The 24,241-nt window shown below is 51.4% G+C and overlaps 10 protein-coding genes across 10 annotated transcripts; 6 read left to right on the forward strand and 4 right to left on the reverse strand.

The window, feature by feature from the left end:
* Positions 1–228: 228 nt before the first annotated feature.
* Positions 229–2,018, forward strand: NECHADRAFT_52095 (uncharacterized protein; the record flags this gene model as incomplete). Its single annotated transcript, XM_003042654.1, has 4 exons — positions 229–403; positions 494–666; positions 716–968; positions 1,024–2,018. 4 exons carry the CDS (start codon positions 229–231, stop codon positions 2,016–2,018), a joined length of 1,596 nt encoding a protein of 531 aa, XP_003042700.1.
* Positions 2,019–3,079: 1,061 nt separating this feature from the next.
* On the reverse strand, positions 3,080–4,012 carry NECHADRAFT_52057 (uncharacterized protein; the record flags this gene model as incomplete). Its single annotated transcript, XM_003042748.1, has 1 exon — positions 3,080–4,012. One exon carries the CDS (start codon positions 4,010–4,012, stop codon positions 3,080–3,082), a length of 933 nt encoding a protein of 310 aa, XP_003042794.1.
* Positions 4,013–6,836: 2,824 nt separating this feature from the next.
* NECHADRAFT_72731 (uncharacterized protein) lies at positions 6,837–7,433 on the forward strand. Its single transcript, XM_003042655.1, has 3 exons — positions 6,837–7,051; positions 7,104–7,262; positions 7,319–7,433. The coding sequence occupies exons 1-3, from the start codon at positions 6,901–6,903 to the stop codon at positions 7,324–7,326; spliced, it is 318 nt and encodes a 105-aa protein (XP_003042701.1). The 5' UTR covers positions 6,837–6,900; the 3' UTR covers positions 7,327–7,433.
* A 453-nt stretch (positions 7,434–7,886) lies between these two features.
* Positions 7,887–9,252, forward strand: NECHADRAFT_86645 (uncharacterized protein; the record flags this gene model as incomplete). The annotated part of the gene is made up of 2 exons (XM_003042656.1): positions 7,887–7,894; positions 7,953–9,252. 2 exons carry the CDS (start codon positions 7,887–7,889, stop codon positions 9,250–9,252), a joined length of 1,308 nt encoding a protein of 435 aa, XP_003042702.1.
* A 900-nt stretch (positions 9,253–10,152) lies between these two features.
* NECHADRAFT_21273 (uncharacterized protein) lies at positions 10,153–12,620 on the reverse strand (the record flags this gene model as incomplete). Its single annotated transcript, XM_003042749.1, has 3 exons — positions 10,153–12,097; positions 12,152–12,471; positions 12,522–12,620. Coding segments are annotated over 3 exons (2,364 nt in total), but the record flags the coding sequence as incomplete, so codon positions are not given.
* Positions 12,621–13,667: 1,047 nt separating this feature from the next.
* NECHADRAFT_86647 (uncharacterized protein) lies at positions 13,668–15,422 on the reverse strand (the record flags this gene model as incomplete). The annotated part of the gene is made up of 5 exons (XM_003042750.1): positions 13,668–13,859; positions 13,911–13,970; positions 14,017–15,001; positions 15,054–15,265; positions 15,321–15,422. The coding sequence occupies 5 exons, from the start codon at positions 15,420–15,422 to the stop codon at positions 13,668–13,670; spliced, it is 1,551 nt and encodes a 516-aa protein (XP_003042796.1).
* A 1,849-nt stretch (positions 15,423–17,271) lies between these two features.
* On the forward strand, positions 17,272–18,324 carry NECHADRAFT_52062 (uncharacterized protein; the record flags this gene model as incomplete). The annotated part of the gene is made up of 3 exons (XM_003042657.1): positions 17,272–17,379; positions 17,428–17,657; positions 17,721–18,324. 3 exons carry the CDS (start codon positions 17,272–17,274, stop codon positions 18,322–18,324), a joined length of 942 nt encoding a protein of 313 aa, XP_003042703.1.
* A 262-nt stretch (positions 18,325–18,586) lies between these two features.
* On the reverse strand, positions 18,587–20,071 carry NECHADRAFT_3658 (uncharacterized protein; the record flags this gene model as incomplete). The annotated part of the gene is made up of 2 exons (XM_003042751.1): positions 18,587–19,985; positions 20,049–20,071. Coding segments are annotated over 2 exons (1,422 nt in total), but the record flags the coding sequence as incomplete, so codon positions are not given.
* A 739-nt stretch (positions 20,072–20,810) lies between these two features.
* Positions 20,811–21,719, forward strand: NECHADRAFT_52198 (uncharacterized protein; the record flags this gene model as incomplete). The annotated part of the gene is made up of 1 exon (XM_003042658.1): positions 20,811–21,719. The coding sequence occupies one exon, from the start codon at positions 20,811–20,813 to the stop codon at positions 21,717–21,719; it is 909 nt and encodes a 302-aa protein (XP_003042704.1).
* A 1,302-nt stretch (positions 21,720–23,021) lies between these two features.
* NECHADRAFT_52222 (uncharacterized protein) lies at positions 23,022–24,236 on the forward strand (the record flags this gene model as incomplete). Its single annotated transcript, XM_003042659.1, has 1 exon — positions 23,022–24,236. The coding sequence occupies one exon, from the start codon at positions 23,022–23,024 to the stop codon at positions 24,234–24,236; it is 1,215 nt and encodes a 404-aa protein (XP_003042705.1).
* Positions 24,237–24,241: the final 5 nt, after the last annotated feature.

Raw genomic sequence — 24,241 nt, forward strand, 5'->3', positions numbered from 1 at the left:
TCCTGCAGACAAACAATGAATCCCAAAGCAAAAAATGACTCGTACGATTTCTCTTACTCGAGTCGTTGGTCGAGGCCGCCGTCGGCTTTTTGAAACCGGTACTCGAAAGATCCCTGACCTGTACGATAAATGAAATTTTATTAGCGACATATCTGGGCTCCGAGTCCCCATGCAAAAAGCACCCTCTCCATCTTTTTCCCCAAAGTCGCAGCCGCAAGTGTCACGACGATGAATCACACCTCATATCTTGACACCTCCATACTGGAGTCTGCAGAGGGAATTCTGCGCAGCAATTCATCTCTCTTTTTATACCTCATTGTCCCTGTTAGCACAATTTCACTGTGGACCATTGGCTCGTACTTTTCGTCACCGTTGAAGAAGTACCCCGGACCGTTCCTTGCGAGTAAGTGACACAACCCATCTTTGCTTTTCTCGGATTCCACATCTCCGGGGCGATTACCGCGTTTCAGAGAAGCAGCTAACAATGACTAAGAGTTCACAAGGCTGTGGTATCTGTACCAAGCATGGACGGGTGACTCTCACCTTGTGCTGGATAAGCTACACAAGCAATATGGACCCATTGTTCGAATCACACCGAGCATTATCGATGTTGATATCCCTGAGCTCATCAAGACCATGTTTAGCATCAAGGGTGACTGGCTGAAGGTAAGATGACGTGTCCCTCAATTAGATGCCTTGACTAACAAGCAACCAGACTCCCTTCTACCATGGCAGCAGTGCTCTTGTGAATGGGCAAATCGTCTACAATCTCTTTAGTCAAACCGACCCTGTCCAGCACAGGAAGGAGAGGCAACCTATCGCTAAGCACTACTCAAGTGCCGGCATCACCACTGTGGAGCCGCACATGGACAAGGTCATCGACCAGTTCTGCAACGAGCTCGAGAAGCGGTACATTGCCGGCGACAATGCTGGTAAGGTCTGCGACATCGGCCAATGGACTCTATTCTGTAAGTGCAATTGATCTACCATGTACTACCCTTGCAGTCGTTAACCACCTCCTAGATACCTGGGATGTCGTTGGAGCCGTGACCTTCTCCCAGCCCATCGGCTACCTCGAAAAGGGATATGACTTTGATGGAACCCTGTCCAACGCCGACAAGGCCATGGACTACTTCACCGTCGTCGGAACCATGCCCTTCCTTGACCGTGTCTTTGACAAGAACCCCGTCTGCCATATTGGACCCCCCGGTTTCAACACCATCACGGGCATCTCGATCAAGCACCTGGTGGATCGGTACCAAGGCAATGACAAGGACTACCATGATCCTGAGAAACCGGATTTCTTGGACAAGTTCATCGAAGCCAAGAATGCGGATCCTGAGAATGTGAACGATCCACAGATCGTGTCATGGCTTATGGTCAACATGATTGCTGGCGCTGACACGACTGCCATTACCATTCGCAGCTCTTTGTACTTTTCGCTCAAGAACCCCAGCGTCTGGAACCGTCTCACAGATGAGGTTCTGGCTGCAGGGTTCTACGGGCGAACACCACCCAGCTACAAGGAGGTCAAGGCCCTGCCATATGTTGACGCTGTCATCCGTGAGGCTCTTCGTATGCTCCCCGGTGTCTCAATGACCATGGAGCGCTACGTGCCTCGCGAGGGCTTCGTGCTTCCTAACGGTGATTACCTCCCCGAAGGCACCATCGTAGGCATGAACCCCTACATCCTCGCCCGGAACAAGTCGGTCTACGGCGAAGACGCAGACACCTTTCGTCCCGAGCGCTGGCTCCGCGACGAGGCAAATGGCGAGACTGAGGAGCAGTTCCAGAAGAGGCTTCTTCTGATGAACCAGACCGATCTCTCATTTGGAGGCGGCAGCCGAATCTGCATCGGCAAGAACATGGGTCTATTCCAGACCTACAAAGTTCTTGCTACGCTCATCACATTATTTGAGATTGAGCTGGCAGACCCTAAGAAGGAGTGGAAGGTGATTAATAGCTGGTTCCCTAGACAAGAGGGACTGGAGGTGAAGCTCAAGAAGCGGGCGCTATAGGGAGTTTGAGTTTCATTTGTAGGATATGTGATTCTTTGCCGCAACAAGCGAGCTTATTTTGTCTCTTACGTTCGATAGCTATCAAGATATACCTGAGTAAATGAGTCCTTTCGGAACATTTTGTGCAATAGGCCGGAGCCAAGTCAAAGGATTTTTGCGTTGCACGATCTTTGCAGCACTGAGTCTTGCCCATCTTCTTTGCAGTCAGCTCAGTTTGCTTGATGATGACCCTGCATCTGAGTCGCACTCCTTGTGGAACGTCGCATGCGGGTGCTTCCAGCTGGTTCATGTTAATAAGGTTATGGAGACATTTCAGTCGCACAGACGATGCCGAGATACCCATGTCGAGATCAACGCCACCATCCGTTTCTTCCCCTGAATGGAGTCGTAGCCGAGCGAGGGCTTGTCTCCATTTTTAGGCCCCAAAGTCCATGGCGGGACATTCACCCTACCCTATAATTCTTCGAATTTCAACAAGTCAGCCTTTTGCGAGGGATAAACGCGACTGTAGAGAACTGAATTACTTCACAATAGTAGGTCAATTTTAAGAAGAGACTTTGCGTTGGTTCTTCTAGGTAGAATGGGTGTGAAAATGCGTACTATTAATGAAACTTTATTCTAAGCTTTCTGCTTCAGCTAAAGCAAACTCCCCACTACAAGAAGCATAGGAAAAGAAAGAAGACCTAGACGCAAAGGCATTAAAGACAATTTCAACACTCTATGCTATTTCAAATAATAGCAGAGAGAGCAAGGAAAAAAGATATCCTTTGCACAGAGGAGCAAAAAAAGATTCAATCGAATTATAGGAAAAGCCCGATGCGGGGGTCGAACCCGCAACCTTGAGATCGCGTACTCGTCTTCGCTTGTAGGCGCAAGATAAGAGTCTCACGCTCTACCGATTGAGCTAACCGGGCGTCTTCGCCCGGGCATCAAGCCCGTGGTGTGTTGGCAGATTTCGCCGACAAGGAGATCTTGAAGGTTTCTCGGACTCGTCCTCGGGCTGAGTTAAGAGTTTTGGCATTGAGTCCTACCCGATGCAGGCTGCTTGCTATCTGTGGTGTCTATCTTCTTTCATTCGCCTTCCGCAACTGCTTCTGAAGGGCATATTTTTTCTCACGTCTTTCATTACTTGCCCGATATTCCCTCTCCCACTGATCCTTCTCCTCCTGCGTCTTCTGTTTTGGGGGCGGCGCATCCGGTGCTCTCCAACCAAACGGAATATTCTGTGAAAGCAACGATGTGTAGATGGGAAGCCATCTTCTGCTTCCATCATTTGGAGAAGCTGCTCCTTCGAAGATGACCCAGGGTAAAAGCTCCCAAGTCTCATCGACGGGGACTTGGTCGCGCGTCGCCTGGACATAGCCCGTCGGGTGAGGCGGATTGTACTTCAAATACGCGGCCTTTTCGTCCCTTCTGGTGCGCCATTCCGTGTATTCCTTTTCCAGATCTGCTGTTTGCTCAGGATCCAATTCGAGCTTGAATTCTTCAGTTATCAAAGGAGGCTGATGTTGAGTGGAAAACGCCGCCTCCCACTTCCTCGGATGCTCAGGTAGCTTTGCCAGCGCCGTCCAGTGTGCGGCCAAAGTCTTGGCCCGCTGGCTCAGGTCAAAGGGTTCCTCTGGGATAGGTTCCCGCGGGGTTCCTCGTCGACCTATCGCCTGGATTGTGTCCCGCGTGCCAGTCTCATCCAGCACCAGCCACGTCAAGTCGTGACGCGTCTCAAGGCTGCGCAACAATTTAGAGCACAGCGCGTAGTCATCTCCGGGCAACGAGGTGGGCACCAGATAATACTGCAACTTGGCTTTGATGTAGGACACCTCGCGAAACGTTTTCACAGTGTCGGGATCATCCGGCAAGTCCTTGAATGGATTGCACCGCTGAAGGAAATCATGAGAAGGATTGATAGAGGCCCTGACCGTCTGCGCCATTCGTGCCATCTGCTGCGGGGGATTTTTGGCCTTGAGGATGTTGAAAAAGCTCCTGAAAACGTTCATTTCATTGAACAAGAAGAATTTTGCGAGAGGAACAAACAACTGTCTTCACGTTGAGGGAAAGAAGGGGGAATGGCGAGATGATGCTACGTTGCGTACTGCGGCCAATAGTGAAGGTCGCCTGGGCCAAGTGGCCTCGCTTAGTTGTTTAATCAAACTCCTGAAGTTGTTAGGCCCTTGGCATTCTTATCACCGACTTTTATCATCATGCTAACAACTTCCTTCCTACGAAGTCTGCAAAATTGGCTCCGGATTCGAAATTGGCTCTTGAGGTTGGTGTCTTGCTTGAGAGCCTCCTTCAGGATTATGGAGGCTTGCCCTCGGCCTACAAGGACACCTACAGCTTGAAAATATGTCTGACATTACACTTGGCTGCAATTTGAACATCACTGGCCTTGAAATTGATCGTTTACATCAATAGCCTCAACTGTGGTTATCAGATCTGCCTTGGCTGAGCAGTCTGGGCGCATCTCAGGCACCCGCACTTTAGCATGCGGCTGTGCCCGCCCGTGATGCACGACCGACCCTTGAGGAAACCGTGCCAAGTTTCATCGTGCATGACGAGCCACCGCCGCAGACGTGACGGCGCCCAGTATTGAGGGCCTATGGTCACGATACGGATTTCTATCGAGGCAGCCGACCGTCGGTTTTGTGTCCAAACCCCTGTATCTTCGTCGTAGTTGTTGACCTTGGCATAGCCATACCACAATCTCATAACTGTAGATGTCAAGGTCAGGGCTGTATACTACTCTTGAAAATGGAGAATGTTAAGATTGAGCGCAGCAGTACCATCCAAAGCAACGTGCCACCGCCATATTGAGCTCAAAGTGTGCCGTGTCTGAGGCACAGAGGCCGCACCAATCGTTTTCAATGTGATTTCGTGCGGATATCTCTCACAAACATCTTCTCCCGCACACAACGCTCCTACATGCCCCGGCATTATTGATGACCCCTAAGCGCCAGTGTCCCTTGTGTACCATTTGCCACAATAGATCATTGTTAGATTAGGATACCCGGAGAACCAGCGGGAGAAGCAGGCTAGAAAGATCACAGAGGAACAGCGGGCTAGAGAGGCCACCAAAGAAGATGGTCTCGACGAGTTGGACGAGGTTTTCACAGACTTGGAAGAGAGAGAAGCGGCAGAAGCAGCTGCAGCCCTGTCAAGGAAAAATAGCCACACTGGCGACAGCGAGACTGAGTGGGAGGATGTTATTATCCGTTAGATCTGATACATTTTCTATTGCTTCTTAACTATGTTTTATGTATCCAGCCAAAAACAATCCAAGGAAACACACAAATGATATGTGTAAACTCGTAGTGCTCCTTATGCGCTCTAGGATATCTCGTAACTGCCATGCACTCGTCAGCAAATCGAGAAACTTCTGCCTTCACTCAGTATATAAAAATATAAAAATCTCAGCGATGATTCGTGATGGCTTGGTTGTGTTGATAAACGTATTTAGGATGGAGAAGTGATAGCAGGTTTCCCTCTGCACTCACCATGACTTGACCGCAGGCACATGACGCAGACGCTTCCCTTCAAAGCTGGACCTAGACTTGGTTAGGACGTTGTTTGTGCCACGATTCGCGCCCTCTCTGTGAGTATTAGCATTAGGGAGAGATTATCGCCCACGTATATTCATTGCATAAGCAGCATCACGATGTGTAGACGAAAGACCTGGTTAGATTTATATCAGCCCGTATGAAGAGTGCTAGATCGACTTACTCAGGGCTACCGTCTCTAGTCGTAAACCAGAGAATATCAAGAGAGCGGGGCGGTGTGCGAAACTCGTCCAGTTGTGACTTTGGCCCTCTATCTTGGTGGTGCAAAAGCCACGGCAAGTTCCCTTCCTCGGCTCATGCACTCAGCATGCGATGCAAATCTGCCTGTCATGACAACCCTGAGGCTAGACGCAGCGCTTGACGCATTGGATATCAACGAAAGAACCCTCAAGCATGAAACTTGCGAAAATAGCATCATCGCACTATGGAGATGTTCTGATACGTCGGCAGCTGACGTGAGATACGTGCGACCGACATGTTTACGATAGAAACGGCGGAATACAGCCACTTGAGGAAATCATAGGGCACGTAATACCCATTGAAAGTTTGCGAGGAGTTGCAATATACATAAGTTAGAGCCTAAAGGGGGCACACCCTGCGATGTTTGCATAGGGGAGTATCTGACAGTTCTGACAGACTTACAGCATAGCTATCACTACAGAACTCCACCTTAATCAGCCCTACGTTGGCATTTCTCTACGTGTCCTTAAGGGGTCGAATAACCCCTCGTCGCAGGTTTCAGCTCCTCCTATTCAGCCTCCTATCCCCGTAGTCATCCTCATGCAGTTCGGCTCGACTTGTTCCGGGGGATTGCAGAATCAGCACGTCAGACCAGAGACCAAGAATATGCGCGAGACACGTTGTCAACTGTCGGCCCTGCTTGGCTTGTTTCCCATTGGAGCACATTGGGGGCTATGCAGGTCTGCGGCATCTCATTCGACGCCGTTGCCGTGTCGTAGTGCCGCTTTACCGTCTTGTCCCTCCGTGCCAAGTCCATAACATCGGGTTTCCTCGTACTCATCGTGCTTGGAGGAGGAGGGCTGAAATGGTTTATTCGTGCTTGTGGTGAGACAAGGCCACTATGTCGACAGCGCCCAGGCCATCTTGGCGACTTGGCTGCCGCGGAGCCACACAGTGGACAATGTTGATCAACAACAGGAAATGCAGTCAGAATGATGAGGCCTCCTGAGTAGATCTAGAACTATAATAAGAGATCAGGTTCATTTCTCTGTTTCCCTCATCAAATTCAACCAACCTAGTTTTCCAACAAGTTCATCACAGTTCAACTCCCCTCAATTCCTCACCTCAACCCTCCACTACTCATCACCATGTCTTTCCACGAGTCCGCTACCGATATCACCGTCGAGGGAAGCATCCTAAAGGCTCAGCTCTCCAACGGTGAGGAGTACCTTGAAGCCGAGTTTGACCTCGACACCGTCATTGGTGTCAGCGACGGCGCCCTCACCTGGGGTGGCGAGAGTAGGCCATCACCAATGCTGTTGGACTCTCATTCGGTCACTGACACCGGTAGACTTCTCCGAGTCCTCTGAGGACATCTCCTTCGACCTCGAGGGTGATGACGAGGTTCCCATCCTGCGAGCCACCATCAACAACGAGGATGGCGAGCAAACCTCTTCCGACATTAATCTTTCTGAATACATCTCCAACAACTGCGGCGAATTTGAGTATAGTATGCCATCCAGTTCTTCATTTCTACAGGCTTGACACTGATTGTAGACAATATAGCCGGGTAAGCATCAAGGCCAGTCAGGACGGCATGGCGCATCATGACAGCGAGTGAGGGGATGTACATGAATAAACCCATAGAAGATTGAAATTGAACATAACGAGTCTTGGTTGCATCCATCTATTCCTCTATTGGCATGACATTAAGCCTAAGCTGCGACTGGTGCCAGAATCTCATCCACCTGATTTGGTACCATTAACTCGCTATTCTATAGAGCTCTAGTTGTATCCGTACCAATCACGGACTTATGGGGTGCATGGACTTCCGGGGTCAGACGACGTTAGTCTCTCGCCTCCGCATGCCCCCTTGTATTCCCCATGGGAAACGTAGCATTCGGACCGAGTGTTCTGTCATGTGAGTTCAAATAAGAGTCTTGGCAAACAGTGTTCCGCGTATAGATATTTAGTTAGTTGCGGTTATGTATCTCGATCTAATAAACAGCAGAGCAATGCTCGTCTATAATAAGCCTGGAATCAGCCTGCCTTGGGAGTCTCAAACTCTGAGCACTCATCTCTCGTCTGATCCCGTATCGCAATATCTTATTAGTCTCATTAAATAGTCTACACAATGGGCTCGTAAGTGTGACCCTAAACGTCTCTTCGCCCTCTGATCCTCTTCCCTGACCGTCTATAGACTCACGGCTTTCCTCATTTGCGCCTTAACGGTGGCTGCCCGGGGTTTGACGCCCCCAGCACCTGAACTCGACTCTCTCGTCAGTGGGGATGGTAAAATCTGGGCTGCGCCTCGTACCATCACCGTTGATGGGAAGCGCTTGCTAGCAGCCAAGGCTGCCCTGGCAGTTGGAGAGCCTTCGACGACCAAGGCCCTCGTGTCCCTCCTCAAGGACGCGGACGGCTGGCTGCACTACGGGCCTTGGACAGTCATGTCCAAGAACGCAACCGCCCCCACGGGAAACAAGCACGACTTCTTCGTGCAGAACCCATATTTTTGGCCTTCGGAAAACTCGACAGACGGGTGCCCTTATCAACCCCGGGATGGTGTTGCAAATCCCGAAGCCTCCGTGGCTGACGACCTGGGTTTGAGAAGGACGCTTGAGGCGAGCTGGGCACTCACCTTGGCCTGGTGGTACACTGGTAACAAGGCCTATGCCAAGCACGCCAGCCTGATTCTCAAGACATGGTTTCTCGACGAGAAGACCAAGATGAATCCAAACATGGACTACGGCTCCTGGCTCCCCTGCATGGAGCCCGAGGACAATCCTTACTCCTTCTCCGCGCTCATCAGCTTGTCAGCTCGCATCAGCTTTGCCATTGACGCCATCCGCATCCTTGAATCGACCAACGCACCGGGTTGGACAGTTGCGGATACTGCCCGCATGACGTCCTGGTGTAAAAAGATGATCAAATGGTTGACCACGTCCCACGTCGGCCGCGGGACGCTCCTCGGCTTCAATAATCACGGCGTATACGCACATCTGGCGGGCATCAACATGGGACTATACGTCGGCGACAAGTCTTTTGCCCGCGAGCTTCTGCATAATGTGACACACCGCATCGACGATGGCATCGCGGCCAACGGGTCGCAGCCCAATGAGCTCATCCGTACGCAGCCCTTCCATTACTCGATGTTCACTCTCGTCGGCTTCTCGCGCATCATCCTCATGGGTGAGAAGGTCGGCGTCGACCTCTGGAAATACGTCGGACCCGAAGGCCAGAGCGTCCAGAAGGGCATCGAGTTCTTGATCCCTCCAGCTTTGAACGGTACTGACGCCTGGCCATACCCGGAGCCCATCCACTTCCGCCGAGCGGCGCCCAACGACATCTTTCACTTTGCCGCCGAGAGGGGCAGTCAGGCGGCCTTGAACGCGCTGACAAGCTGTAAGCTGGAGCAGCCGTCGCTAGGAGATCGTTGGCCGATCCGTCCCGCGCCGCAGGAGCTGGAGTCGAGTAGCATCCTAGAGCCATCAGATTAATACTATTAAGCCTACTACTTTGACAAAAGGGGAATAAGTCTATTTAGGGAGGTTTGCAAGATTAGGCTTTAAATAATACGCTGTGTTGTCATCTGATATGTACAATAAAGCTAGCTAACTAATTGACTTACCGTTGAACCCCCTTAAGATAATATTATCGTAGTAATTTAATCAAGCAAACCTGTACGGATGCCTGATCCTCAATCCATTACTTGAAATGATGGATTCGGCGAGCGCATAATGTTCCCAAGCCCTTTTCAATGGAGTGCTGCAGTCAAGAGAGCGAGACTATACTTAGTGCCCCCGAAACAATCAGCCTTTATAACACGACTCTTTCATTACATTACTCTTTCAGACTGTTTTGCCGTATGCCCATTCAAAACAGGGCCATAGAGAATCCGAATATAAGTTCCGTTGCATCAATCTTTCAACGCTGGCAGTTGCATAATAATCCCTTTGATGGAGGGACGAGATCTGAGTACCCATACTGCTGATCCTTCACTGTGCAGAACAAGGTACACCTCACGACGACGCAATCGGCGATATACGACACCTTTGCGGGCACTTATTGGTTCAGCCAATCCCTACTTCACCTTTTGTGCCTTGTAGGTAGCACATGTGTGTAGTGCAGTGTTCTTATCGTTTGTTGGTACTGCTCTTGTCTTTTCATGCGGTCTCTGGTGTTTACACTTTATCCTACCACTCAGAGGCCTTCCAAGTCCTCGCTGACTGCACCGGCACTTCAATTGCCTTCACATCGGCATCACCAGCATGCTTGGCAACAGCAAACTGCCAAGACCCCTCGGGCAACACCCATTGGCCGTCAATACCACCCTCCCAGGAAGCCAGATCTCGCTTTCTAACGTTTAGCCTCGACGAAGCCTTCTCGCCTGGCTTTAGCAAAGGTGTCTTGTCAAAAGCAACCAATCGCCTCTTGGCCTCTTTTCCGGATGGCCAGGCGTAGAGCTGAACTGTTTCTTCGCCATCGGCACTGCCAACGTTCTTGACAGTAGTGCTGAAGGTCCACGAATCTGGGTTCTTCCCTTCAAGTTGGACGGAGGACTCAAACTGCGTGTAGCTCAGTCCGTAACCAAACCAGAAGTGAGGGCGCACGTTGTTGTGTAGGTAGTACCGGTATCCAAGATGGCACTCCTCCTTGTAGATGACTGTGCCGTCCACTCCCGGCCACATCTCCTTGTCTGCAGCATACGGGAGATCGGTGTACTTGCGTGGCCACGAGATGGGCATCCGGCCAGATGGGTTGATGGCTCCTAGGAGCAGATCTGCCAGCCCATTACCTGCTTCCTGGCCACCGTACCAAGCCTGCACCAAGGTGCTGCACTTTTCTTCCCATGGAAGCTCAACAGGGGATCCAGACTGGTTGATAAAGATCAGACGTTCAGGATGTTTGCATCTGGTCAACAATGCTTCTGCCAGCTCATTCTGGGTGCCCGGGAGCTCCATGAACTGTCGATCGTAGCCCTCGCTCTCCCATTCGTCATCAATGCCAAGGATGACAACCGAGTAGTCGCTCTCATCGGCAGTCTTGACAGCAGTATCAATCATATTCTTTGGGAGCTCCTCTTCGAATCCAATGCGGACTGAAGGATGTCCTGCAAAGAAATGCAGCGACTCTTCTTCTGAGAGGCCAGGCTTGGTCCAGCCCTCGAGTACAAGATCGTAGGTTTGTCCAGCATTCATGTGCTTGGAGCTAATCTTCTCGCGGCTTCCAAATGAAAAGAAGGCTTCAGACGTTTCAGTCCAGTTGCAGTTCTCTAGGACCAGCCCACCGTCGATAAACAGGCGAGCTTCACCCACGCTTGCAACACCGAAACGGTGGTTTCCTGTGGTTTCAGGACGCACAGTAGATGTGACACGGAAAGAATACGGGGGGACGTGGGCCTTTTGGAGAGGCAGCGGTGCAGAGTCGACAAAGTCGACCCAGGAGCTATTGCGATGCTGAGTTTCGAGGATAGGGCCCGAGAGGTCGCGAGTAGTGTAAAAGTCGACGCGGACCAGATTCTTGCCGTCTTCTCCTGATGTCCGAGACTTCCACTGCTCCTTCTTGAAATGGGGGAGCCATTTCTTAGAGTATGCTCCTTGGCTGTACACGACACGAGTGTTCAGCCCCTGAGCCTCGACTGCAGCCTTGAAAGAACTCATGGGCTGGCTGAGGTATTGCGGGTTCATGGTGGCCGAGCCGCCGCCACCTGGGGTCCCAACCAAGGCATTGGGACCGATGAAGGCGACTTGCTTGCCGGAGAGACCAGAAGGCTTCAGAGGAAGTGTGGACTTGTCGTTCTTCAGCAAGACAGCTCCCTGGGCAGCAACAGTTCGCATCAACTTAATGCCTTCCTGGGTGGTTGATGACTGCTCCAGATGTTTGCGAGTCTGCAAAGCCTCTTCCTCAGACAGACCCAAGAGGCTCATCCGTTTGCACATGGACAGAATTTGACCGGCAGAGGCGTCAATGGCCTTGAGTAGCTCATCGGGGTTCTCCGCCTTATTGACAGCCTCGAGTAGCAGCTCCCCTCTCTTGCTCGGCGGTCCAGGCATTTCAAGATCGAGGCCAGCAATTACACTCTCGGCAGTCGAGTTGGTGCCGCCCCAGTCGCTCATGACGAGGCCCTTGAAGCCCCAGTCCCCGCGCAAGACATCCTGGAGTAGATGTTGGTTCATGTCGGCGTGGGCGCCATTAACCACATTGTAAGATGTCATGAGACATCCCGGCGTGGTGTTTGATCGGACCACCATCTCAAAAGGCTTAAGGTACATCTCTCTCAGGGCCTTCTCGCTGACCTTGGCATCGATGGTGAAACGCTGCCATTCTTGCTCATTGGCCACGCTGCGTGAGAGGATGGATCAGCAAAGTTCGAAAAGCCAAGCTGGAACTTCTTACAAATGCTTTACAGTGGCCATCACTTGGCCCGTTTCCTGAACACCAGCAACATATTCAGTGGCCAGGGACCCTGTCAAGAACGGGTCCTCGCCGAAGCTCTCAAAATTGCGGCCGCCAAGGGGGTTTCTCGAGAGACAGATAGTGGGTGCAAGCAGGATCTGTGCCGCCTTTGTCCTGGTCTCCTCGCAGAGCAGTTGACCGACAGATCGAAGTTGTTGCTTGGACCATGTCGCTGCTTGGCAGATTGGCCCGGGGAGGAACGCGGCCGTTGGTCCGTCTACTGCCAGCTGACCTCTGGCACCGGAGGGTCCATCGGTTGTCTAGACATAGTCATTTTATGCACTAGGCACATCTAGACAGGGGTGGCTACCTTGAGGGAACCGATGCCGAGCCGGCTTATCTCGTTGGTATGCCACGTATCGGCTCCGGCCAGCAAGGAGACCTTCTCCTCCAGGGTAAGCAGCTGGAGGAGCTGTTCAACATCGTCGGTATGGAGGGAGGCCATGACTGGTCGATGTGACGTCACTTGAGGTTTCGTCTCGTCAAAGCGTTATGGTGCCGTGTTTCCGAGTGGCGCCTTGTGCTCAATCAACACTATCCATCCCGTGGTTTGCCTGCTCATATTTATCAGTCATGGTACAAAGGGTGACCCCTCACACGGGATTATTCAGCGGCAGCGTTCGTTTTATTCCCTATTTTGGAGATAAACTGCTTGTCCAGATGAGGCTATTATCCCAGATCCTCTAAGCTGTTGTTGCTATCATGGGTCGCGATGTCAAGGTTTCGATTGGTGTCTAGTGTCGGAAAGACGGGCCTTCGGGCCCTCTTCGTGATTTCCTCGGGACGCTTGTCTGAGTCGGACTGGTCTGGTTTGTTGCGGTGGAGAAGCACGACTCAGTTACTGGTTACCCCTGCTTAAGGCGTCAAGTATTGGAGATAATGGCACACTAGCTGGACCCTAGATTGTCATCTTCGCCGCTTATCACCGAGAGATGCGGGGTACGGGAGAGATGCTTTTGTTCGGCACTACAAGGGCTGCAATCTGGAGATACTAGGCTTTTACTAGATTGGGACTGGAAACGAGGGAGATTAGAGGTTGGAGTGAGAGGAGTGACTCTCCATCCTGGAACTGACATGACTCTTATCATATTTCCCCGATTCTTCCCCTGCGAGTACGAAAGCACTACACTAAAATAGGCCAACATTATGGTCTACTAATCACTATCTGACTTGATATCGAGAGGTGAGGGGATTTCTCCCCACGCATTATGAAGACGTCCACCTGGCGTATCAATATCTCATTCACTTATCTCTAGGATCAACGCATGGGCATTTACAACAGAACAAGTTAACCAGTTAGGGCCTGCTTTCTTCTTTTCAACTACCGATCTTGAATCCTTGCTAGCCTAGCACTACCCACTAAAACTTATCGGAGCATCGAGTTGCCCGTACATTACTTGACCAAGCAAGAGGCTATCATGGAACTGAATTTCCGGTGTCCACACGCAGGCACCATCTATTCATCCAGCGGCTCAGCACTTTGCTTGATATCGGGCTTGACCTGGACCAGAACCGCCTCAACGTCCAACTTGGACGGCACTCCCTCGATGATTTTCTTGACACCGGTGACCTGGGAGTGGACCTCTCCATCGAAGAGAAGAGAGACCTCTTCGAGGGACAGGTTTCGAGTCTCAACCCAGTATTTGGCCTTTGTTCTAGTTAGTCATCTACACCCAGTGATGTTGTACAAGATACTTACCATAATAACCAGTTGAAATAGGTTCCAGCCGCCGTTCATCATGTAGGTGATCCAACCAATCTAGAATTATGTTAGCTCATTCCTCAATATGTATTGGTGGACGCACGTTGTTCATTGCAATGGGGAAAGCAAAAATTGGGATCAAGATAGTCATGTTCTGCCACGTAATGCACCATGACATGCCGATACTTCGAATCTGGTAGCTCAGCAGCTCGGGAGGGTACATCTGCAGGATAGGAGTCCATCCAAAGCTGTAGAATCCCTGGGCCAGGAACATCATGGCGACGTTGGCGTAGATGGCGCTCTTGTTGGTCGAGTTACCGAATTCCTTGGTCAGAGCTCCGATTATGAAGAGAGTGATGGTGCACAGAGCCGTTGAGATGATGGCCAACATCTTTCTTCCAATCCGGTCGGCCATATAGGTGCCGAATAGACAGATGATGAGGCAGAAGGCGTTGAGCACAACGTTGACTTGGAGCTGGACCGTAGAGTCGGTGATTCCGGCGTTTGTAAGTGCAGTGCCAAGGTAGTACGAGAAAATGTTGCTGCCTGTCATCATGCTGAAGATGGCGACGGAAAGGACCAGCAGCATTCGCTTGCGGTAACCCTTGTTGACGTAAAGCTCCTTGATTGAAGGTGTCTCCATCTCCTTTTCGTAATCGAGAGACTCGCAAATCTGAACAAACTGAAGCTGAACCGCCGGGTCCGAGATGTCACCATCAGAGGTGACCTGCGCAATAGCGGCGAGGGCCTCATCCTTGCGGCCCTGGTACGCCAGCCAACGGGGAGATTCAGGGGCGAATGGAAGCGAAATGATGGAGATGACTGTAAAGACAATCTGACACAGCGCTGGGAGTCTCCACGCCCATGTGGACTGCAAGAAGGAGGTGCCATATGTGATTCCAGCTGAGAGCAGGCCGCCGACATAGTAGACGTCGTTGATGAGACCGAGACCCAAGGTACGGTACTTGAGAGGCAGGGCTTCGGAGATGTAGACAGGAACTGCCATGTAAGTGCCACCGATGCCAGCGCCGAGGATGAATCTAGCAACAAGGAACATGGCAATGTTCCGAGAAGCTGCTGTAAGGGCACTGATTGATGGTCAACTACTCTTCAGCGAAGCATGTGGATGGCTCAACTTACCCTCCGATGATGGCTACAATTGCCGAGTAGAAAAGCGAAGGCTTCCTTCCAATGTAGTCGGGGACCCTGGCGAAGCTGGCACTGCCGATCGCCGCGCCGACCCAGATGATGCCCGAGTTGAGAGCCGTCGTAGTAGGTGTGAGATTGAAGTAATCCGTGTACGCGGGCAGGATATTCAAGGCGTTCATCATAGAGGCATCATAACCCAGGACCTGGAAGAGATGTTTAGTCAGTAAAGAGTAGCTGTAATGTTCGAGGTGTACGTACCGAGCCAGTGTTGATGGCGGTGCAGATGAGCAGGATGTTGACCTGCCATGACTTTTGCGGCACCCACGAAGGAAACCTGGACAACACAGACACAAGAGACATGATGGCGATACAAGAAGATTCGTTACTGCAATTGGTATCTCTTGTCGCGTGGAGAAATGTTTCGTATCAACAAGTCAAGATCTATTATATACTCGAGCCTCGATGCACCATCCATCTCCACCCCCGCACAAGTTTATCTATTGCCCACAAGCAGCTAGCCTTCCCCGGACTGGAGATATCACCGCATTGGGTAATTCGCATGGTCGGGCTCGGCTCTATTGTTACGGCTGTGTTATTTCCGTTGGGTTGCTTAGAAGATTCACCCCCCACCGCTTCTTCGAGCCCGGCACCATCGTTAGCCTCCCCTCCATCTCGCTTATCATTGCTCTCGTCTAGATAGCTTCCAGCATGTCCCCAACTTAATTAGTGCTATCAGCTTTATGCACCCTGGACTTGTAGCCCCTGATGCTTATCCTTCACCACCATGGCCCCCAATCATGCTTCAAAGACAGATCTTGGATCTTGAGGCTCCAATTTTCCGAATCTAATCTCGCTCCCCCACCGGGGATTCTTTTCCTTTTTCGTTGCTCCCCTTCTCTCCCCCGCTTTCTCCTCACGCAGGTCACCCGGCACGCCAGCTCTCGGATTTACTACGTACTCTTTACGCTGCCTGCCTGCCCGTTCGAAGGGTCAGCGGTACTATGGGGTTGTGGGCCTTGCCAGGGAGGGGGCCTGGAGAGATCGAGGCCCGCGTTGGAGTCCGCTGGGGGTGCTCGTCTACCAGCACGGTGAGAAGAGACTCAAGATATCGCACAGGTGTCGAAGACGGTAATATTTGGTAACTTGGGATAGGAAAGGCGGATAAAAATGAGTTAACGGCTGGACAACTCGGTTGGGCGCGATCTTCTGACTCGGTTAACCCGTCGAGGGCCGGGCTTCAACCATAACAAAGAACGCATTGTCAACACATCCTAGCATTATGACTCAATGCCAACACAGCGGAATTTTTTTATCATTCTGCTGCCAGCAGTAGAACTCGGTTAGGCACATTAGAGAGGCAAAGCCGACGCTGTGGATGACCAGTGCGTACGGCGTGGTCTTTGTTGAAGTTTAGTCCTCTAGTACAGGGTAAAGTAGACTCAAAAGAGAAGATGACGGTTGGAGGAAAGTGGGGGAAAAGATAAATAAATAAAGAAGAGAAAAAGAGTCATGAGTTAATGTTGATCATTGCTAGCCAGAGTCAAGACGCACCGTACGTTCACGCGCCCAACAGGCAGGCAAACAAGTGCGACAATTGTAATTATTGGCAATGATGGGCCTTTAGTGAACTAAGGCGGGCACTCTCTCTTACCAAAGAACTGCATTCGTGGCGCTATGATGGACTGGCTGTTAAACAGCGTCCCTCTCCGCAGAGGACAGAGCCCGCGCGGACAAGGTCCCGCGCGGGTGGTGGGCATCTCGGCGACCGTATCCACCGTGCCTGTGAAATGCCCAGGGGCTCGACGTGGATTTCATTACCGTCCAATTACATGGCTGCAATCGCGAAGCCGCCAGTCGGCGCCGACACTCACGGAACCCAAACCCCTGAATTGAGTTCACTCAACGCGGCCTTGGACATGATGCCAACTCAATACCCGCGCGGCCCGGAGCTCTCTTCGGCGCTTTGAGAGACCGCCTCTCCGATGCCGTCAGTTGGTAGCTGTCTTCTGCAGCTCTTGCGGGATTGCGGACTTGTGCGCTCTACCGTGACAAGGGCATGGAAGACTGGGCCTTGACACGGAATTCTGCGAGGAAACTCGCATATATAAACAATGGCAGTTTTCTAGCAATCTCTTATTCCATCCGCACCTCATCATTTTACCTAAAACTGCACTAACGCCTTTGTAAAGTCCTAACCATCGCCTACACTATGTCGTCGCTCGTCGCAGTCGCCGGAGGAACCGGAAACCTGGGCCGCACCATCGTCGAGGCCATAATCGCCGACGGGAAATTCCAAGTCGTTATCTTGGCCAGAGAGGTAGATCTTGGTGCCGTCCCAGTAGGCAATTGGCTGACAATCTTGCAGGCCAATGCCGAAAAGGAGAAGCAGATTGGGGCAAAGATCCTCCCCGTCAACTATGCCGATGTCGACGGCTTGACCAAGGTCCTTGAGGATAATAATATCGAGACTATCATCTCTACTCTTAACACCATGGGTGTTGCGGACCCGGAGTTGAACCTCATTGTGGCTGCTGATCGGGCCAAGACCACGAAGCGCTTCGTTCCAAGCATTTGGGGCGCCAAGTACACTCAAGAGTGAGGGTCATCTAGTCCTGCAGGTGATTGAACTTGGTGCTAATCCATGTCTGCCATTTGGAGTAGGATCTCCGACAGCTTTCCCATTGCAAAGGCTAAGCTGGCTGTCACTGCCGCGCTCGAGAAGACGAGCCTTAAATACACCTCATGGCTCATTGGGTACTTCGCCGACTATTATATCGCACCCCATCTCCCCAGCCACATGACCATCTTGAGAGTCGTCATTGACATGGCTAACAACGCGGCGTCTATCCCCGGATCCGGCGACGTCCCCGTGGCATTCACCTACACCGTGGATCTCGCCAAGTTTGTTTCCGCCTCGCTGTCCCTGCCCAAGTGGCAGCCCGAGACATACCTCGCCGGCGACAAATTGACATGGAATCAGCTTCTTGCACTCGCTGAGGCTGTCAAGGGTACCAAGTTCAGCGTGACATATGATTCGGTAGATTCGTTGAAGGAGGGCAAGGTCTCGGAGCTGCCCAGCCATGCAGCTATGTATGGCTTCCTTCCTAAGGAGCAGCTGCAGGGCATCCTGGCGATATTTGGACTGATGTTTGAGACTGGCCTGTTCAACTTGGAGGGTCCCTCTATTGCGCAGGATTTCCCAGACATCAAGTTGAGGACGATGAAGGAGCTGTTGACCGAGGCCTGGGAGGGCAAGGAATAGAAGCAAGATGAACGGACGCTCACTGCTTTCTTATCTGGGTTATTTCTAGCTTATAGAGCCTACCCTGTTAGCTTAAGTGCATCATCTTGTGCATCAACTCCCACTCCCCATCGCTTCGTCTCCGTTCACATGTCAAAATAGCCTTCTCAGCAAGAGGATCAGAGAGATGCATTGATACTTGGCGAACTCGATACGGGCCGAGCTTTGCCATCTGAGTGTCGCTGGGAAGATGGTCACGACCAACATTGACGCTGTCTCCCTCTTCCTCTATCGTAACCACTTCACGCGCAATCCGCGCCGCGACAGCCCCGTTCCATATGCTTTCCTTGTGCGTAGCAGTCTCGAGCATTTTGATGGCCCGACGCCTTAAAGCGGGAACACGACACTTGAGAGCGGTATAGTACAGTGGCGGTATCAGTCCGATGTCAGCTGTGAAGCTGAATCCTCCTGAGCAGTATCCTTCCGCCTTGTCTGCCGCAATGGTCGCGATCGCCTCCTCCAAGAGGACTTCGCTGGCGGATACCACAGAGATAAAAGACTCTTCGAAAGAGTCGAATATTGACTCGTCTGGCGGAGCGAGGCAAGTCGTCACCATGATGACGGCCATGGTGTGATAGACGCTCAAGAGTGGGTAGGATAGCGCATCTCGGACATTGAGCTGCGACGTCAGGTTGAGCCGGGAGACTTTGTAAGCACGTTGCCAGAGTCGAAGACCAGTTAGGATGCGACTTTGTGTATCAAGTAGCTCGCTCGAGGCCTCTCGGGCTGTGCGGTCGCGTGGACACTGTACCGTGAGACAGTGGATAGCATTGAAGAGCCCATCGAGATGCTGCCTTGCTTGGCTCATGGAGCTAAACAGGGGAGGCGGGGCCTGGATGGTAGAGTCCGCGAGGACAGTAGCGATAGCGTATGACTTTGACCTGCAACATCCACCTGGGACACGTCCAAAGAGTGATGATTGGGCATAGAGGCGGGAGAAGGCCTCGGCCAGGTAGCTATCGTTGACGGATTCTTGAGGGTGGCCTAGCATGATAAGGCCTTGTGTCCCCGCAGGTTGGAGGTCGGCCTGGAGCTGGCTGAGGAGATTCAGTCCGTTCTCGAGATGGGTCTGGCCCTCCATGTATCTCTCTCGAAGCAACTCCAAGCAGACAAAAATAGCACAAGTTATGAGAACCATTCGAGTCGACGAGGGGTTGCGCCCTGGCTTTTCGAAATGGGGTCGAAGAGAGGCAATGGCCTTGTTGTACTGCTCCAAAGTGAACCGTTCCTGCTGTTCACAAGATTCGCTGCTCGTCTCTTTTTGTGGACATGATCTCATGACCTCCAACCTGTGAGCAGAACCCAAGGCCAGCAATGCATGAAGGACTGCGGGAGCTGTCATACTAGCCTGAAGGACCAAGGTGTCCCAGAATCTTGAACTAAAAACACCGCACAGCTTGACGCTCGCTCGATGTCGAAACCAGTCAAAGCTCTCTCGCTCCAGACCATTCCTCGGACCGACTCGAGACCGCGCCGACAGATCATGCAGGGTCTGCTTCTGGAGATTGCCGGGCGTAACAACAAGTCCCTCTCCCCAGACGCCGTAGCCGTCGCACACACGGCCGGTGGAGAGGCATCGCCGGCAACCTGGCCGGCCCTTGTCGCATTTAAGCCGTCGGATCCTATGGAAGGGAGGGTCAGATGTCAAAGTTACATAGCTGTTGCTTGCAGTGGGAGACTCTTACTTGCAAGTACGGCAGCCGGATTTGGAGTAGACTCGCGTGTTGGAGCTACATCTCGTCTTCGGAGGACCCGGCGGTAGTTTGTCCATCATGCGAGCAGGGCGAATCTGTCCTTTCGGGTTCGTGTGCAGCGGAGATGTCCAAGAACTGGACACGCCGGAGTAGGGACAAGTAGTATACAATCACGGGAAGCACCTGATTAGCTCGATCGCGGTTGTCTTGAGCCTATTCGTCAACATTTGATTCAAGTCCCACTTGACGTTGCACAGGAAACAGGTTCACGTCGTTCGCTCGTGACGATCAGAGTGGAACTGAACCCAGGGGTATGATTGGCCTTGTCGCGATTTGCACAATGCGATTGGCCTAATTCTCCCTTGGTTTGAACCACTCTCCGATAGAGTTTGGAAATAGCGTCAAGCTGCAAGGTGAGCTTCCGAGTACGCAATCCGAAAAATGTTTCCCCTATCTCCGATAGAACCTCTCAATAGCATGCTGTCTCTCAAACTCCGCAATTCCGCCAGAAATGTCTCCCTGTTTCTGGTCCTTGACGGAAGACGCTTTTGGTTAAATCCGGCACCATGGGCCGGACATAGAGTTCGCATACCGGTGCCTGGCGTGGTGAAGGATATAAAACACTCTAATGTTCATCATGTATCGACTTAAGATATCAACACCTCATACACTCATAAGAGTCGTCCTGGTAAACCCTGGTTCTATAAACCATTCAGTTTTTAAATCCTCCCTTTACCTACTTTCTACAGCACAATGGCCCCCAACGACTACAGTCCTGCCAGGGACATCCCACCCTTGGACGGCAAGGTTATTCTAATCACTGGCGGCAACATTGGTCTCGGAAAGCAATCAGCCTTGGACCTCGTAAAGCATAACCCTGCCGAAATCTGGCTCGCTGCCCGCAACTCCCAAAGGGCCGACGCCGCCATCACCGAACTCAAAGAGACAGCGCCTCAAGTGTCTGTCCGGTTCCTCCAACTCGACCTGGGCTCCTTCGACTCCGTCAAAAACGCCGCTCGCACTTTCACGTCCTCTGTCCCACGTCTCGATATTCTCCTCCTCAACGCTGGCGTCATGGGTTGCCCACCAGGCCAAACTAAGGAAGGCTACGAGACGCACTGGGGAATCAACCACGTTGGTCACGCCTTATTTCTCAAGCTTCTAACTCCCTTGCTTCTCAAGACAAGGGTCGAGTCTCGATCCGAGGTGAGGATCGTCTCGGTCAGCTCTGTCGCCCATAAGTTTAGCGTTTCGGGCGGCGTAAAATTCGACATTCTCAAAGCCAATGGAGGAGGGGAGTCGCCCAACAATCTATACGGCCAGAGTAAACTTGCAAATCTCATATACGCCAAGGAGTACGCCGAGCACCATCCGGAGTTGACATCAGTGTCCATCCATCCCGGTACTGTCAAGACGGATCTTCAAACCTCTGGCGGGAATCTGCTCATGCGAGGCTTCCAAAAGTTCATTGTTCCGCTCATAGGAGTTGAAGTGGAAGAGGGTGCCAAGAGTCAGCTGTGGGCAGCAACCGCCAAGGGTGTTGAGAGTGGAGAGTACTATGAGCCTGTTGGGGTTGCTGGGCGAGGTAGTGCATTGTCCAAGAACAAGGAATTGGGAAAGAAGCTTTGGGACTGGACAGAGAAGGAACTTGCGGCATGTTGAGCAGCATAAAATGACCAATTGCTACGGTACCTGTTAGAAGGTATCTTCTACTTTTGCCGTATAGCATAGTGGTCTATTGTATACGGCACGGCACGTAACATCTGACCATCTGGTTGGTCTTGTTGTGGCTAGTGTGCTTAAGTGCCCTTATACCTGTAAAGAAATAGTTGTAGATACAAGGCTTTACGTGTCGTTTTCATCAATTGATCTCTATATCTCCGTCAAAAAGAGCAAACTGAGCTGGCAATAAAACATTTCGTTTAACGACGCAAGAAATACTACTCAAAGTGGCACATGGTCCCGCCTATTTGCGTGCTTGGTCTCCCCAACTTCATATCAAGCACCTTCCAAGTGCAACAGAAACCAAGCACAGGGAACCGGGCCGGTCTCTAGGCCCCTCAAGTAGTTGGGTTGCAAGGGATCCTACCCAAGAACAACGGGTATCTGACAAACTGCCGGTGTTGACCGCCTGATTATGCATGTTGTGAGCAACATGACAGGCTGCTTCCAGAAACACTGATTCCTGGTTATCTTTTGTCGTTTCCAAGTATAACTCTGCCAGACCACCAGATAAGAACACACACTATGCCTGGATGCCAAGTGTGCGCCAATTTTAATCCCGGGTCTGCCCATGACGGACCACCCGACGGTGGGCTAGTCTCTGAGATTGTCCACTCGGCTTCAATGGGATGCCACTCATGCAAGGTATTGAAGGAATCCATCGAGGGTCTCTTCGACACACAAGATGGGACAGAACGCACCTTCAACCTGGCAGTTCGTAATGGTTCTGAGCCTGGTACTTACTATCTTGATCTCGGCGTATCGAAAAAGGGACATAAATCTACAGGGATACAAATCTACAGGCAAGGTATGACTTATTGCTGTTAAAATCTTACATGTCTCTTAACATTGAGTTCAACTAGATTAGCCGATAGTTGCCCATGGGACATATTCTCCAGAATCGAGGATGTTCCAAGCAGTTTATCTGACGAGAGCCTTACTTGGGTACAACAGCGGGTACAGGAGTGCCTGAACAGTCATGAAGATTGCAAAATTGCATCAAGTTTCTTCCCGACGAGAGTTATCGATGTTTACTGCGGGAACAGCATCGTCAAGGTAGTCGAGGGACAGAAGGGTGAAGACTTTGGACAAGGCAAATATATTGCCCTGAGCCACTGCTGGGGGGACCCAAAGCACATGACCACCAAGCTCACCATGCACACCTTGGAAGATTACAAATCTGGTATCTCCATTTCTTCACTCCCTCAAACGTTCAAGGACGCTGTCGAATTTGCGAGGAGCATGGGCATTCGCTATCTTTGGATCGATTCTCTGTGTATCATTCAGCCGGACAAGGAAAAAGACACAGAAAAGGACAAAAGACTTTCCGACAAAGATTGGATGCAGGAGTCCAAAAGAATGTGCTCAGTTTACGAGAACTCTTATTTGACTGTGGCAGCTGCTTCAGGTTCGGGGTGTCGTGATGGGCTCTACAGAACTCCAAAACGAGCCGAAGTGAAGGGGTGCACCCCGAATGGCAATTCCTATCACCTCTTTGCCCGAGAAGTCCCCAGTCACTACAATTCAGACTTTCCCCTGATGAAGCGAGGCTGGGTCTTTCAAGAGAGTCTCATCTCACCACGAACACTATACTTTGGCAGACAGGAGTTGCTATGGCAATGTAGACAAGTCTCTACTTGCCAATGCACCGGGCTCGAAGATTGGGATGAACCTGAAGACGATTGCCCCGACTTTCTCAAGATTCCAACTCGGCATGATTCGGAACTTCAAGCCAAAATCGTTAGCAAGTGGCATCAGCTAATCCAGGTCTACGGACAAACAACTTTGACCTATCAGAGCGACAAACTTGCAGCTGTTGAGGGACTTTGCCAGTACATTCTTCCACTGCGCAAAGGCAAATACCTAGCAGGATTATGGGAAGACTCTCTTGCTAGAGATCTTTTATGGAAGGCGGGAGACAGTTTGTCGACTCAAGGCCCAGTTAGGACTGAACAAAAGAAACCAGAACCAAGAAAGACGCAGTGGAGCGCCAAGAGATGGCTCTTCCCTACCTGGTCATGGGCTTCAGTTACCGGTCGAATTTTATGGGATCTTGATGGCATGACCAAGGGAGTTACAAAAGACACATTCCACATCCGCAAGTGCGACGAGCCATTGAACACGGAGCCAGGCTACAAGCTCAGATTAGAAGGTGCTCTCGTGCCGGCCAAGCTGAGTACTCTTCAGCGATTGAGGACGAGCTTCTCCCCTGACTACGATCTGCAGGAGGAAGGCAAAGGTTTTGTCAGCTCAGACACAACTGTGTGTTGTTTACGGGTCTTTTTCTTGAAACTGGAAAAGGAGTATAGGTCACTAGTTCTGCATCGTTTTGATGAAACAGAGGACGTGTATGAAAGGATTGGCTTTTTGGAACACGAGGGATCGAAGCCACCTGAGTGGTGGGAGCCGAGTGGGACGGAATGGAAGTCGGAGAAACAGGTCATTACGCTTGTTTAGTAGTT

This window comes from Fusarium vanettenii, assembly GCF_000151355.1.
Source record: "Fusarium vanettenii 77-13-4 chromosome 11 genomic scaffold NECHAsca_32_chr11_3_0, whole genome shotgun sequence".
Lineage (NCBI taxonomy): Eukaryota > Fungi > Ascomycota > Sordariomycetes > Hypocreales > Nectriaceae > Fusarium > Fusarium vanettenii.

What these genes read in the sequence shown, in the direction of transcription:
- NECHADRAFT_72731 (XM_003042655.1), top strand. Translation starts at nt 6,901, where the DNA reads ATGTCTTTCCACGAGTCCGCTACCGATATCACCGTCGAGGGAAGCATC. An exon ending in CCTCACCTGGGGTGGCGAGA is followed by an intron (nt 7,052 to 7,103) that starts GTAGGCCATCAC and finishes TGACACCGGTAG; the next exon opens with ACTTCTCCGAGTCCTCTGAG.